This window comes from Martes martes (genome assembly GCF_963455335.1).
Source record: "Martes martes genome assembly, chromosome: 11".
Taxonomy (NCBI): domain Eukaryota; kingdom Metazoa; phylum Chordata; class Mammalia; order Carnivora; family Mustelidae; genus Martes; species Martes martes.
In genome coordinates, this window is record NC_137899.1 from 1,805,821 (window position 1) to 1,816,711 (window position 10,891).

Here is a 10,891-nt window from a genome sequence, read left to right on the forward strand (position 1 = left end):
TCTGTGCGCCTGTGTGTGCATGTGAGTGTGCCTTGTGTGAGTACGTGTGTGCATGCCTGTGTATATGTGTGTGTGCATGAGTGTGCCTGTGCACGCATGAGAGCGCGTGTGTGTGCATGCTTGTGCCTGTGTGTGCACCTGTGTGTGCATGCGTGTGTGTGGACACGTGGCGTGTGTACACAGTGCCACCGCATTGGCTCTCATGTTCACCCACTTAGAGCATTTTTCCGCATCGCTGACCTCAACAACAGGGTGGGTGACATCACAGTCCTTTCTAAGGAATGTGTTTCCGTTTAAAACGTCCTGGTGCTGTGTGCAGGCCTGGAGCGCTGTCGTCAGGCACGTGTCTGGAGGAGTGCTGGGTCCCAGGGTCCGGCTGTATGAACCAGGCCTCTCTGGACAGCTTGCCACGGCGGAGAAGCCCCTTCCACGATGCCCTCCTCAGCACCATAACTGTCATGCTGCCGTGTGCGTCTGGCTGGCCGGACCCCAGGGACCCCGGAGAGCTGCGGGAGCAGCTGCGCTCCCTGGGCCCTGTGACACACACGCCCTGGCACGCTCATTTCTGTGCTGCTTTCACCAGCGGGGACCTTAAAGGGCCTGCAGCACTCGGGGCCCGGATGCCAGGACACCCGTCAAACTTGTGCACCCCAAGCATCCCACGGTCCCCGGCACCTGCTGCCCCTGAGGGCCTGGTCTGCTCACCGGCTCCCTCCCTCCTCTGGGTTAGCGCTTGGCAGGCATGGACCCCACCCGACCTTGGACCATGGCCTGTCCCATGTTCCTCCGCGTTTGTTCTGTGAAGACCTGCGGAGCTGGATGCCAGAGGGTATGACTCTGCAGGGCGGACCCATCTCAAATGCTCCTTTAAAGGCTCAGTTACGGCTCTGAACAGGCCATTTTGTGCAAGGAGGCTCGTCACTGATTCTTGAAGGCACCCGCACAATTACGCCAGGGCCAAGGCAGGAGCCCTCCCTGCCTCCGGGTTTCCCTCTCCTGCCTCACCCACTGCCCTCCAAGCAGAGGGGGGAAGAAAGGGCCCCAGGAGAGGCTGTCCGGCGTGTGTTCCATGCCCGCCCTTCTTGGCTGTGAAAGCTGAGAGGTGACAAGAAAGGTCCCTGGGGGACACCCCCTAAATGCAGCAAAGGCCAGACAGTCATGGGGGGCACTTGTCCACCGGCCATGCCCTCCCGAGGTGGGAATGAGCCCACAGCCGACCTCCTAGAACCGCGGGTTCCCAGCAGGTGTGGAGGGTCCTGCATGCTCAGAACACCCTCCTCTCTCCTGCATGATTTCCCTAGTGCCGCAAACCCGGAGTCAGTCACTAACACGGGGATGGGGATTTCCTTATGGTAAAACTGCTATCTACAAATATAGTGCAAGACACACTTTTCAAAAATGCCTTTCCCTCCCAAAATTTATTAGAACAATAAAGGCGAGCTCGCAGGTAGGCAGAATGCCTCGAGACGCCTTCGTGTTCTCCAGGAAGGCTGCGTGCCCTGCGCGCACCTGAGGTGTCTCGGGCTCACCGGTGGGACCGCGGCCCGGCCTCCCCGGCCTCCAGGACAGCAGCCACGCCTGGCCTGAGCGCCTCGGTCAAGGCCGTGTTTCTCTCCTCTAGCGCGGCTCGCTTCGTGTCCAGGATTATCTGACACACGTCCTAGCGCATCCGGCCTAGGACGGATACGAGGGTGACACGTCCGGAGCATGTGTTGTCTCTGCACGTGCGTGTGGCTCAGACACAGAAGCGGGGGTCCGAGTGCGGCGGGCCCGGGCTCCTCCGGCGGCCTCCAGCGTCCCCGGCAGGCCGTCCCTCTTTGCTGGGTCATGAAACTATTTTTACTTTCAAATCGGGCCGAGGAGGTGACGAGCGAGACAAAAAAATAAAACTCGTTCTTGAATCGCGGAATGGAAAATGCTCCCGTCTGCGCTCGTCGGAAAACCCTGCTCTAACTCCAGGGCCCCTGGATGGGCGGAGCCCTGCTGCTCCCCGCCCCGGAGGAAGCGGAGTCCTGCTGCTCCCCGCCCCGGAGGAGGCGGAGTCCTGCTGCTCCCCGCCCCGGAGGAGGCGGAGTCCTGCTGCTCCCCGCCCCGGAGGAAGCGGAGTCCTGCTGCTCCCCGCCCCGGAGGAGGCGGAGTCCTGCTGCTCCCCGCCCCGGAGGAGGCGGAGTCCTGCTGTTCCCCGCCCCGGGGGAGGCGGAGTCCTGCTGCTCCCCGCCCCGGGGGAGGCGGAGTCCTGCTGCTCCCCGCCCCGGAGGAGGCGGAGTCCCGCTGTTCCCCGCCCCCACAGGAGGCGGAGTCCCGCTGCTCCCCGCCCCACAGGAGGCGGAGTCCTGCTGCTCCCCGCCCCGGAGGAGGCGGAGTCCTGCTGCTCCCCGCCCCGGGGGAGGCGGAGTCCTGCTGCTCCCCGCCCCGGGGGAGGCGGAGTCCCGCTGCTCCCCGCCCCGGAGGAGGCGGAGTCCCGCTGTTCCCCGCCCCAGAGGAGGCGGAGTCCCGCTGTTCCCCGCCCCAGAGGAGGCGGAGTCCTGCTGCTCCCCGCCCCGGGGGAGGCGGAGTCCCGCTGTTCCCCGCCCCAGAGGAGGCGGAGTCCCGCTGTTCCCCGCCCCAGAGGAGGCGGAGTCCTGCTGCTCCCCGCCCCCCGCCCCCCCAGGAAGTAAGCCCCGGGGCAGGTGCACGGGGATGTCCAGACACCAGGGTGCGGGGCTCTCCGTTGTCCCCAGGCCTGTGCTCGTTTACCGGGTGGGCCGAGGCGTGCTCTGTACAGAACCAACGCCCGCTGGGGCTGAAGTGGGCTGTGTGGGCGCACACGCGGGCGCGCTCCGGGCCCCGGGACGGCAGGCTGCGGCGCTGGAAAATGTTTGCAGGAAAAGGAAAAACCCAGCCAAGGGTTCGGTGCTCCAGTGCACCGTCTAGAAGAACCGCAGGCGCCGCAGACATCTGTCTCTAAACCCCGGCCGAGAGCAACCAGCTTGCCACAGAGAATACAAACTGAGGCTGTGGCCAGATGGGGAGCCTGACCTTGTAGTCTTTTGTGCAAAGCAAGGCGTTTCTGAGCTCCACGTTAAGGTGAACAAACAGAAAAAGGAGTATATTGAAATAACTCCCCCACCTCGAAAGGCTTAACTGCCTGGGGACCCTGGGGGACCCTCAGCTTGAGACCCTGGCTGCGGGGGGGGGGCGGGGGGGGCTCGCCTTACACTGTCGCCAAGGAGCACCTGCCAGAGGCGAGACGCAGGCAGAGGCCACGTCCCCAAGTGTCACCCAGAACCTTGAATTCTTTCTTTCCAGCTTGTGGGGAAATAAATATTGTAGCCCAAAATGAAAATTTTGGGGCGCCTGGGTGGCTCAGTGGGTTAAGGTCGGCTCAGGTCATGATCCCAGGGTTCTGGGTTTGCACCCTGCTCAGCGGGGAGCCTGCTTCTCTCTGCCACGCCCCCTGCCTGTGGTCCCTCTCTCTGTCAAATAAACAGATAAAATCTTAAAAAAAAAATTTCTTCTGTTTAGATTTGTCTCGAGACGAAACACCTTTATTCTGTTTTCCCCAACGGCTCTCCCGTTTTTGGACAAAGCAGTACCAAACACCACAGCAACTCTTCAACGTCATAAATCTCATTTAAAAATTTCATTTTTGTGTTAAGTGAAAATAAACTTTATTACAATGATATCAATCACAGACTATCAAAATATCTGTTACGTTTTACAGAGGAAACCAGCCACACTTGTGAGTGGGAAGCACGTTCCTTTCACAAGTCCTCGTGGTTTCGAACAGTCTGCCCGTGAGGACAAGTTAGCCGCAGCCGTGCGGGGAAGGCTGGCTGTCGGACTTCCCTGTGTGCCTGGGTGTGAACGTGCACAGGTCCAAGTCCAAGGTCTTCCAAGGGACTCCAAGTGCCTCTGAGACAACCTGACCCCAGGCCTCGTTTCCCCGGGGCTGCTTGCCGCAGGTGGGTCGGGGGCCCCCTGCACCCTCCTGCGGGGTCTGTTCCCGCTTCCCCAGACACGCTGCTGCGGCCCCGGGGCCCAGCCCCCCGGTGCACATGACGAGCAGCGTTTACTTGCTGTCCATGCTGTAGCAGTGAATGTCGCCTTTCCCCCGGGCGTCGAAGCCGGGAAGCGGCTGCCCGTACTTGTCCACGCACCAGCAGAAGCCTCGCTTCCTGCCCTTGGAGGGGCGGCACTGTGGGGGAGCACGGAGTGAACCCGGGCCAAGGGCCGGGCGCCCAGGGCCAAGGGTGCAGCAGGCCCCCATGGAGGCCGTGCATGTGGGGGAGGGGGTGCTCTGGAGATGCAGGGCTGGGCGGTTCTGCGCCCCTCAGGTCTCAGGTGGACACTGGCCCCCATCGCCCTGCAGGCATACCAGCGGACTGAGGGGGTGAGAGGGTCCCCCGTCTGGTGCACCCATCTCAGGGCGCCTGCAGAGCCGCACAGATGGGCTCTTAGCGCGCCTTTGCTGAGCTAGGGACTGATGGGGACACGCCGGCAGCAGACATGCTGCTGTCTAATGGCTGATGGTCGAGGGGTTTGACGGAAACCAGGAGGCCCGTGGCCTCACTCATTCTGCAGCTACTGTGGCAGGAACCGCGGATGCTGCCGTCACCGGGTAGTTCGTGTTCAGAGACATGCTCATCCTGCCCTAAAGTAATGACCCCCAGTCGTGCTATGACTCCCAGGAAGGACGGGCGAGGGGGGACCGACAGGGGATCTTGGGGAGGCTTTCTGGCCCTTCAGTTAGGCCAGGGACCTCTGCGGGTGGTGCCTGGTGGCTCTGCGGGTCAGGGGAGGTGTGGACGGCGGGGGCGGGGCAGGGAACCTCGTGAGGTTGCCACTTACCTGCTTCTTCTTGTAGAAGCCCTTCCGGTCACAGTTGGGGATGTGGATGCCCCTGGGGCTAAGCATGTCCAAGAACTTGAGTCGGTTTAGTGTGTCCTCCACCTCCCGGCGGCACGGCCCCTGCGGTGCGGGGGAGCCACGGTTACTCGGGAGTGCGCAGCCTCAGAGTCCCATGCATCCGTGGAGGGACCTGCTGGGCCATCCCCACCATGACACCAACCATGGCTCCCCGTCTCCCGTGAGGTCCCCCAGAGCAAGGCCCAGGACCTGGGGGAGAGTCGCCACAGGCCAGGGCACCGAGAGACCAGGCGAACAGAACACTGCCGGTCTCCGGGCGCTCCTGCCCACGTCCTTCCACCCGGAGCCCCAGGAGATCCCGCAGTGGGAAGGGTCCCTCCACACTCAGCCCACTGCCCCCGAGAAGAGAAGGCTCACGTATTCCGTCTCCCGCTTGGACTCGGAGGAGAAGTTCTGGGTGTCCGTGCTCTGGGACTCGTAGTCCACCTTGTAGCGCTGGCTGTCCTTGGCGTGCCCTTTCTTGATGACGTCTATCTTGGTGTGCAGGGGCTGGAGCCTGGCGTCGGGCACCCGGTGCGTGCTGGGGACAGCCTGGCCCTGCACGCTCCCCGCACTGTGGTCTTCCTCCGACTCACTGCTGTTTCCTTGGAAAGTGCAAGGGACACACGGGTGTGATGGCCATCCGCCGTCACCAACATTCTTTTCAAAATCTTAAGCCCTGGCGAGGAAGCCCCCGCGGGATGGAAATGTCACCCAGCAATTCCAAATAGCCTAAAAAACACTGGCAGAAAGTACCGTCCCACGGTACCAGCAGAGCATGGCTGCCACTCGGCCCCAGGAAGCCTGCTTTCTAGAATGAAACCTGATGTGTGCTTTCGGAGTCGAGGTGGTGGTGGGGGATGGGCAGGGAAGGGCTCTCACCGCCCATCTGGCAGCACCTGTCTCCCTCCGCCGGCAGGGGGCACACCTGAGGTGCGATGGTGCCCAGGATTTATGCCCCTCAGGCCACCCCGGGGACCAGCACACCTCTGCCCTACCTGCTGGCCCTGCTGAGTCAGAGGCGCCAGGTGGGGACAGGCACCTGGGGGCGGGGAGTCCACAGGTCCCGCAGGGATTCTGATACCCGCACTGTCCTGTGCCACCAGGCAGACTGGCCCAGAAACCCCACTCCTCTCCAAGCCTGGCTGCAGGTCCCCTGGCTCTGGGCGTGTAGGGTGGCATGTGACGGGTCTAGATATCATATCTCTAACTCCTTGTCCACACATGGGCTGGAACGCCCCGGAGCTGCACAGACTCTGTGCGTGCCCAAGCACTCAGTCCTTGAGAGGGCCCCCCCCTCCCCCAGACACCGCTCTGCGACCAACGCGCTAAAATGAAGAGAACCGAGGCCCTGACACCGGTGTTCAAACGTCCCCAGCATCACGGGGGTTTCACGTGCAGGGACTACAGGTGGGGCTGACCGGCTATGGGGAAGGGCCGCGTGGGTCACACGATCACTCCATTCCACAAGCAGCCGCCTCCCTCCCGGGAGGGGCTCGGCTCGTGAAACTGCCACACCTGGGGGTGCTGAGCACGCTCCTCGGGCCCCGCTCCTCACGCACGGTGGCAGCCCCGGGGAAGCCGGCCGAGACCTCCGGCCCCAGGGGATGGGTGCAGTATCTCCTGGAGAACGCTCCCGAGGCTGTCTGGAGGACAGGCTCTCACCAGGACGCGCCCAGGGAAAGTGAGCTCACCCGCGGCTGGGCAAACACCCTCTCCTCCCTGGGACTCCACTTCCTCCCCCCGAGGGGTGGTGGCTGAGCTCCCAAGGGGTCTGGCGTCTGGGCCAGCACGGATTAGCCCAGCGCCGGATACCTTCGGTTCTTAATTGGTAGAATTTGGTTTCAATGTCCTTCAACCTTAGGGTTTTTTCCTCCTTTTTCAGGGAAGTACTGGGGACAAAGGAGATGCTAAAAGTATGCAAATAAACATATTTGCATTTCTTTTCCAAGAACTGAGTAATTTCTTAAACCGCCCAGGTTTTCTTTCTAATGCCTGCTGACTTCAGCAGAAACACAAAACCTCTGCATTTAAGCAACAGATAATCTTAACTTGACTGCCATTTAAATGTACCTCCCCACGCCCACAGATTTTACGTCTCATAAAACCTTAGGTCTTTTAATCACATTACAATAAAACACATCAACGCACACTGTGGAGCTATTCAGCTAGCAAGCACCATTCCCGGCTCACGGACACCAGCAGCGTCTCTAAGAACCTCTAACATCAGTTTTCCAATACCCAGAAAACACGCTAGAAACATAATGTGCACAGGGCAAACGACGTAACTGCCCAGGGACAAACGCACCTAGCAATTTTAAATCCGCTGCGATAAAACGGTGCATCTTCTAGGCAACGGGAATTTTGCCTTCCCACCAATCCTGGGATGGTGTCTGTTTCTCTGGGATCCACAGAGCCAGCCCTGCCTAGCAGAGACCGCCACAGCCGGGAGTGGAAATGTGCAGAACCCGAAATGACAAAGGGACTTCCCTCCTGCCAGGCCACGGTGGGGGCCTGCCCACTAGCTCTGTCCAGCCTGGTGCCTTGGAGGCCAGGGCAGAATTCTTGCGGCCTCCAGCCCTACAGGAGCCGGACTCCCAGAACCCAGGGAGGCTGGCCAAGCCTGCTGGAGATCTGGAACAACAGCCGCGGACCCCATTTACGCTGCTTTCTCAGGGAACGACGTGATGTCCTTCACGGAGCCACGCGACTGACAGTGGCCCAGCCAGTGGTGTAATTCTGCCAAACATGAGCCTCTGGCCTCTGGAGGCTCCCAGGAACGGGACCTCATCCCTTCCACCTCGGGTTAAGCGGCAAACGGTCCTGAGGTTTACGCAACCCCCCTTTCACCATCCCCGAAATCTCTTGAGTCCGCGCTCCCTGAAGCCCTGGCACCTGGCGTTTGTCTGGGGACATCCAGGCACCGGGGCGGATGGGGTGCGCCAGGGGACGATACAGGACTGGGAAAACCAGGTTCAGCTCCCACGTTCCTCCCTGCCTCTGGGGAACCTTGGGGGAGTCACTTCCTTCTGGAAGTCAGGTCGCCCAAACGCAAAAGATGCCAATACCCGATTCCCACCCTACTGTTTCTGGCGCACCCCGAGGCGTGTCACTGTTTCGCAAACTAGGTCTGTGCAAGTGTTGGCATTTTTAAAGCGCAGCCATCTCCTACGACGTGCCTGCCCACCTTCTCCAGTCCGAATCAGCCCAGACCGCCTCCCAGCTTCCCCAGCTCCCTCCGCATCCTCGGCGTAGACGCGCTCGCTCCCAGTCTGCGGGACACGGGAGCCGCGTGCCCGAGGTGGGCCGCACGCTCCGCGCCCACGTTCCCGCGCTGCGCCCGCACCAAGGGCGCGGGGATGCTCCTCGGGATGGGATCGGTCGCGACAACCTCGTGTCCTCCCTCCCTGCCCGGAAAACCCTGGACCCAGTTCTGCCGAAAGCGCTTCGTAATTTGCCAGGACTCCGCAGTGAGCGCGGCGCGCGGAGGGCCGGCTGCACGCCGTGCGGCGGGCGAGCACCCTCGCCCCAGCCCCCGCCCGGGGCCGGCCGGCTCACCTGGCGCGGACGGCGCTGGCAGCAGGTAGGCGCGCAGGCGGCCGGCGGCGCTGGCGTTGGCGCAGAGCCCGCGGCCGTCCAGCAGCGCCTGCAGCGGGCGCGGCTCGCCGGGCGGCGGCTGGCAGCGGAGGCCGGCGCCGCAGCGCTCGGTGTAGACGCCGCACGGCTGGCCCTCGCGCAGCGCGCACGTCAGGCAGCAGCCGCAGCCCGGCTCCCTCACCAGCTCGGAGCACGCGGACGCGGCGGGCGGCGGCGCGCACTGCGCCAGAGCGCGCGCGTCGCACGGCTCGCAACGCACCACGGGGCCCGCGCCCGCCGAGCCCGCGCCGGCCCGTGCGACCGGCGGCCCGCGGAGTAGCGCCAGCGCGGTCAGCGCCGCGGCCCAGAGCGCGGGGCGCGCCCGCTGCATGGCGCCCACCGCGGGGGCCCGCTGTTCGTCCGGCCGGGGCGCGCGGGGGTCGGGAGGAGGCGCGCGGCGCGAGGCTGCGGGACGGCGGGAGACTGCTCGCAGGGCCGTGCGCGGCGCCGCCGTTCTCGCATCTGGGCGGCCCGAGCGCGCTGGCCGCTATATAGAAGCCGGGTGGCCGAGGACACGCCCCGGAACGGCGCGCGGGGTGGGGGGGAGGGGGCGGGCCGGCGCGCACGAGGCTCGGGGCTCCCGCCGCACCCGGGGCCGCCGGGCGGGGGGCGGGGGCGCGCAGCGCGCGCGGGCGCCCAGGCACCTGCTCGACGCGCGCGCTCCGGCCCCTCCGCCACCCCGCGGTCCCGGGGAACTCGGCGGCCCCGCCACCCCGCCGTTCCCGGCGCCCCCCGCCGGTCCGCCGCCGCCGCCCTTCTCCCTGCGGGCCCGTCGAGGTCGCCCCGCGGGGGGCTGATGTCGGGGAGACGGGCGTGCTCCGCTCCTCGCCGCGTGTGCTTTAAGAAGCTTTCCAACAGGGCAGTCCTCGGGTCCGGGAGGTCGTGGGGCGTTTCTCAGCGGGAATACCCGATTCTCCACGAGGTGTCTGGTTTTCTCTGCCCCCGCGGGGCCGTTCGCGCCCACTCCCCCACCTCCTCCCGGGACGTCCACAGGCGCATCTGCAGGTGCGCACGTGGTCTTCGCGCTTTCAGGTTCCTTCTCACAGCCGCGAAGACCCCCTGGGCGTTCCACCCAAAGCCCCCCGCCGGCAGAGGGGGCTGGCCCGAGCGCGTCGTTAGCAGGCCTGTGGGAGCGCTCACAGCACCACGGTTCTTGTCCCAGTCACGCTCCCGGATTGTGCTCTTAGGCGGAGTGGACGGCCCCGACGAAACCTGTAAAGCAGTAAAAGCAGTAAAGCGAGCGCGGCCGAGGTGTCATTACTAACCGGATGGTCCGTGCGACGGATCATTTTTACTGTCATTTCCCCAGGCCACCATGCATCCCTGTCCTGGGTGCTCTCCTGTGCGTCGACGTGGGGATTGTTTGGGATTCTCGCCTGTCTGTGCGCGGCGGCGAGCCCTGAGGTCGCGATCCCGGAGCCCCGTGTTTGCGAAGGTGTCCACGCGCCCCTCCCCGAGGTGACCAACAGAGGGCGCCGGCGGTCCAGGATTGAATCGCGCCCTGCCCTGCGCAAGGCTCTCCTGCCGGGAGCCTGTGGCTCAGCCTTGCGAGCCCGAGAGACCCCCCCAGCGAGGGCACTTTCCCGGACGCTGCTGGAAACAGTCTTGCCCTAGGAAGTGCACAGGTGTCTTGGAGGAGCACTGTGCAATTTGCAGTAGAAACCGCACCTCGGGACCCCCTTGCGCGCCCCCCTGCCCCCGGGCCCTTGCCCTGCCTGCGCAGCTGTGGGTGAAGCTAGCGTGCACCCTCGTCCGCCCTCGCCGCGTGTAGGCGCGTGCAGAGCTAGGTGTGCGTGCGTGCCCTCCCTTAGAATGCGAAGGCCGCTTTGCTCACAGCAGAGACACAGACAGGAGATGAAACGAGTCAGACTTCAGGCTCTCCAAGGAAGGGAGGCGAGGGACACCCAGGGGCCTGCGTCCCCCGCTCCGCCGAGGCACGCTCGCCTGTCCCCTAGGTCCGACGCCCAGGCTCTGGAGACCCGCCCCTTTGACCCGACCCTGGGCACGACCTCCTGGTCGCCCCTCCCTTGCGTCCCTCCTTGCGGCTGCGTGTCAGCTGCTTTGGCCTCCGCTTGCTCTGGAAAATCAGGGGAAGCAGAAAATGCCCCGAGGGGTTGCACGTTCTCCTTTATCATCCGCGGAGACCTCGATTCTGAGACTGGTTGTGCAAGGGCCCCTGAGGTCAGCCTTTGGGTTTAGGACAGCGTTGTAGGGGAGCCGCGCCGTGGCCCGTGCGCCGCGTCGTCATCCCGAGTGGAGGCCGGGGAGCTCCGCGGGGACACCTGGGTCCTCCTCCGGCCGCGGCGGGGGGCAGGCGCGGGCGCGGTGCGGGGGCCCTAGAGGGCGCGGGAGAGCCGGGCGCCGCGCC

The 10,891-nt window shown here is 64.3% G+C and overlaps 1 protein-coding gene across 1 annotated transcript; it reads right to left on the reverse strand.

Moving 5' to 3' along the window:
- Nucleotides 1–3,607: 3,607 nt before the first annotated feature.
- Nucleotides 3,608–8,981, reverse strand: IGFBP3 (insulin like growth factor binding protein 3). The gene is made up of 4 exons (XM_080818776.1): nt 8,446–8,981; nt 5,266–5,492; nt 4,831–4,950; nt 3,608–4,177 (listed from the first exon to the last, which is right to left on the reverse strand). The coding sequence occupies exons 1-4, from the start codon at nt 8,852–8,854 to the stop codon at nt 4,052–4,054; spliced, it is 882 nt and encodes a 293-aa protein (XP_080674902.1). The 5' UTR covers nt 8,855–8,981; the 3' UTR covers nt 3,608–4,051.
- Between the last annotated feature and the right edge of the window lie 1,910 nt (nt 8,982–10,891).

Coding starts and splice junctions, on each gene's coding strand:
- IGFBP3 (XM_080818776.1), bottom strand. CDS start 8,854: ATGCAGCGGGCGCGCCCCGCGCTCTGGGCCGCGGCGCTGACCGCGCTG. Junction 5,493..8,445: donor GCCAGCGCCGTCCGCGCCAG/GTGAGCCGGCCG, acceptor GCACTTTCCAAG/GAAACAGCAGTGAGTCGGAG. Junction 4,178..4,830: donor GCTTCTACAAGAAGAAGCAG/GTAAGTGGCAAC, acceptor GCTCCCCCACAG/TGCCGCCCCTCCAAGGGCAG.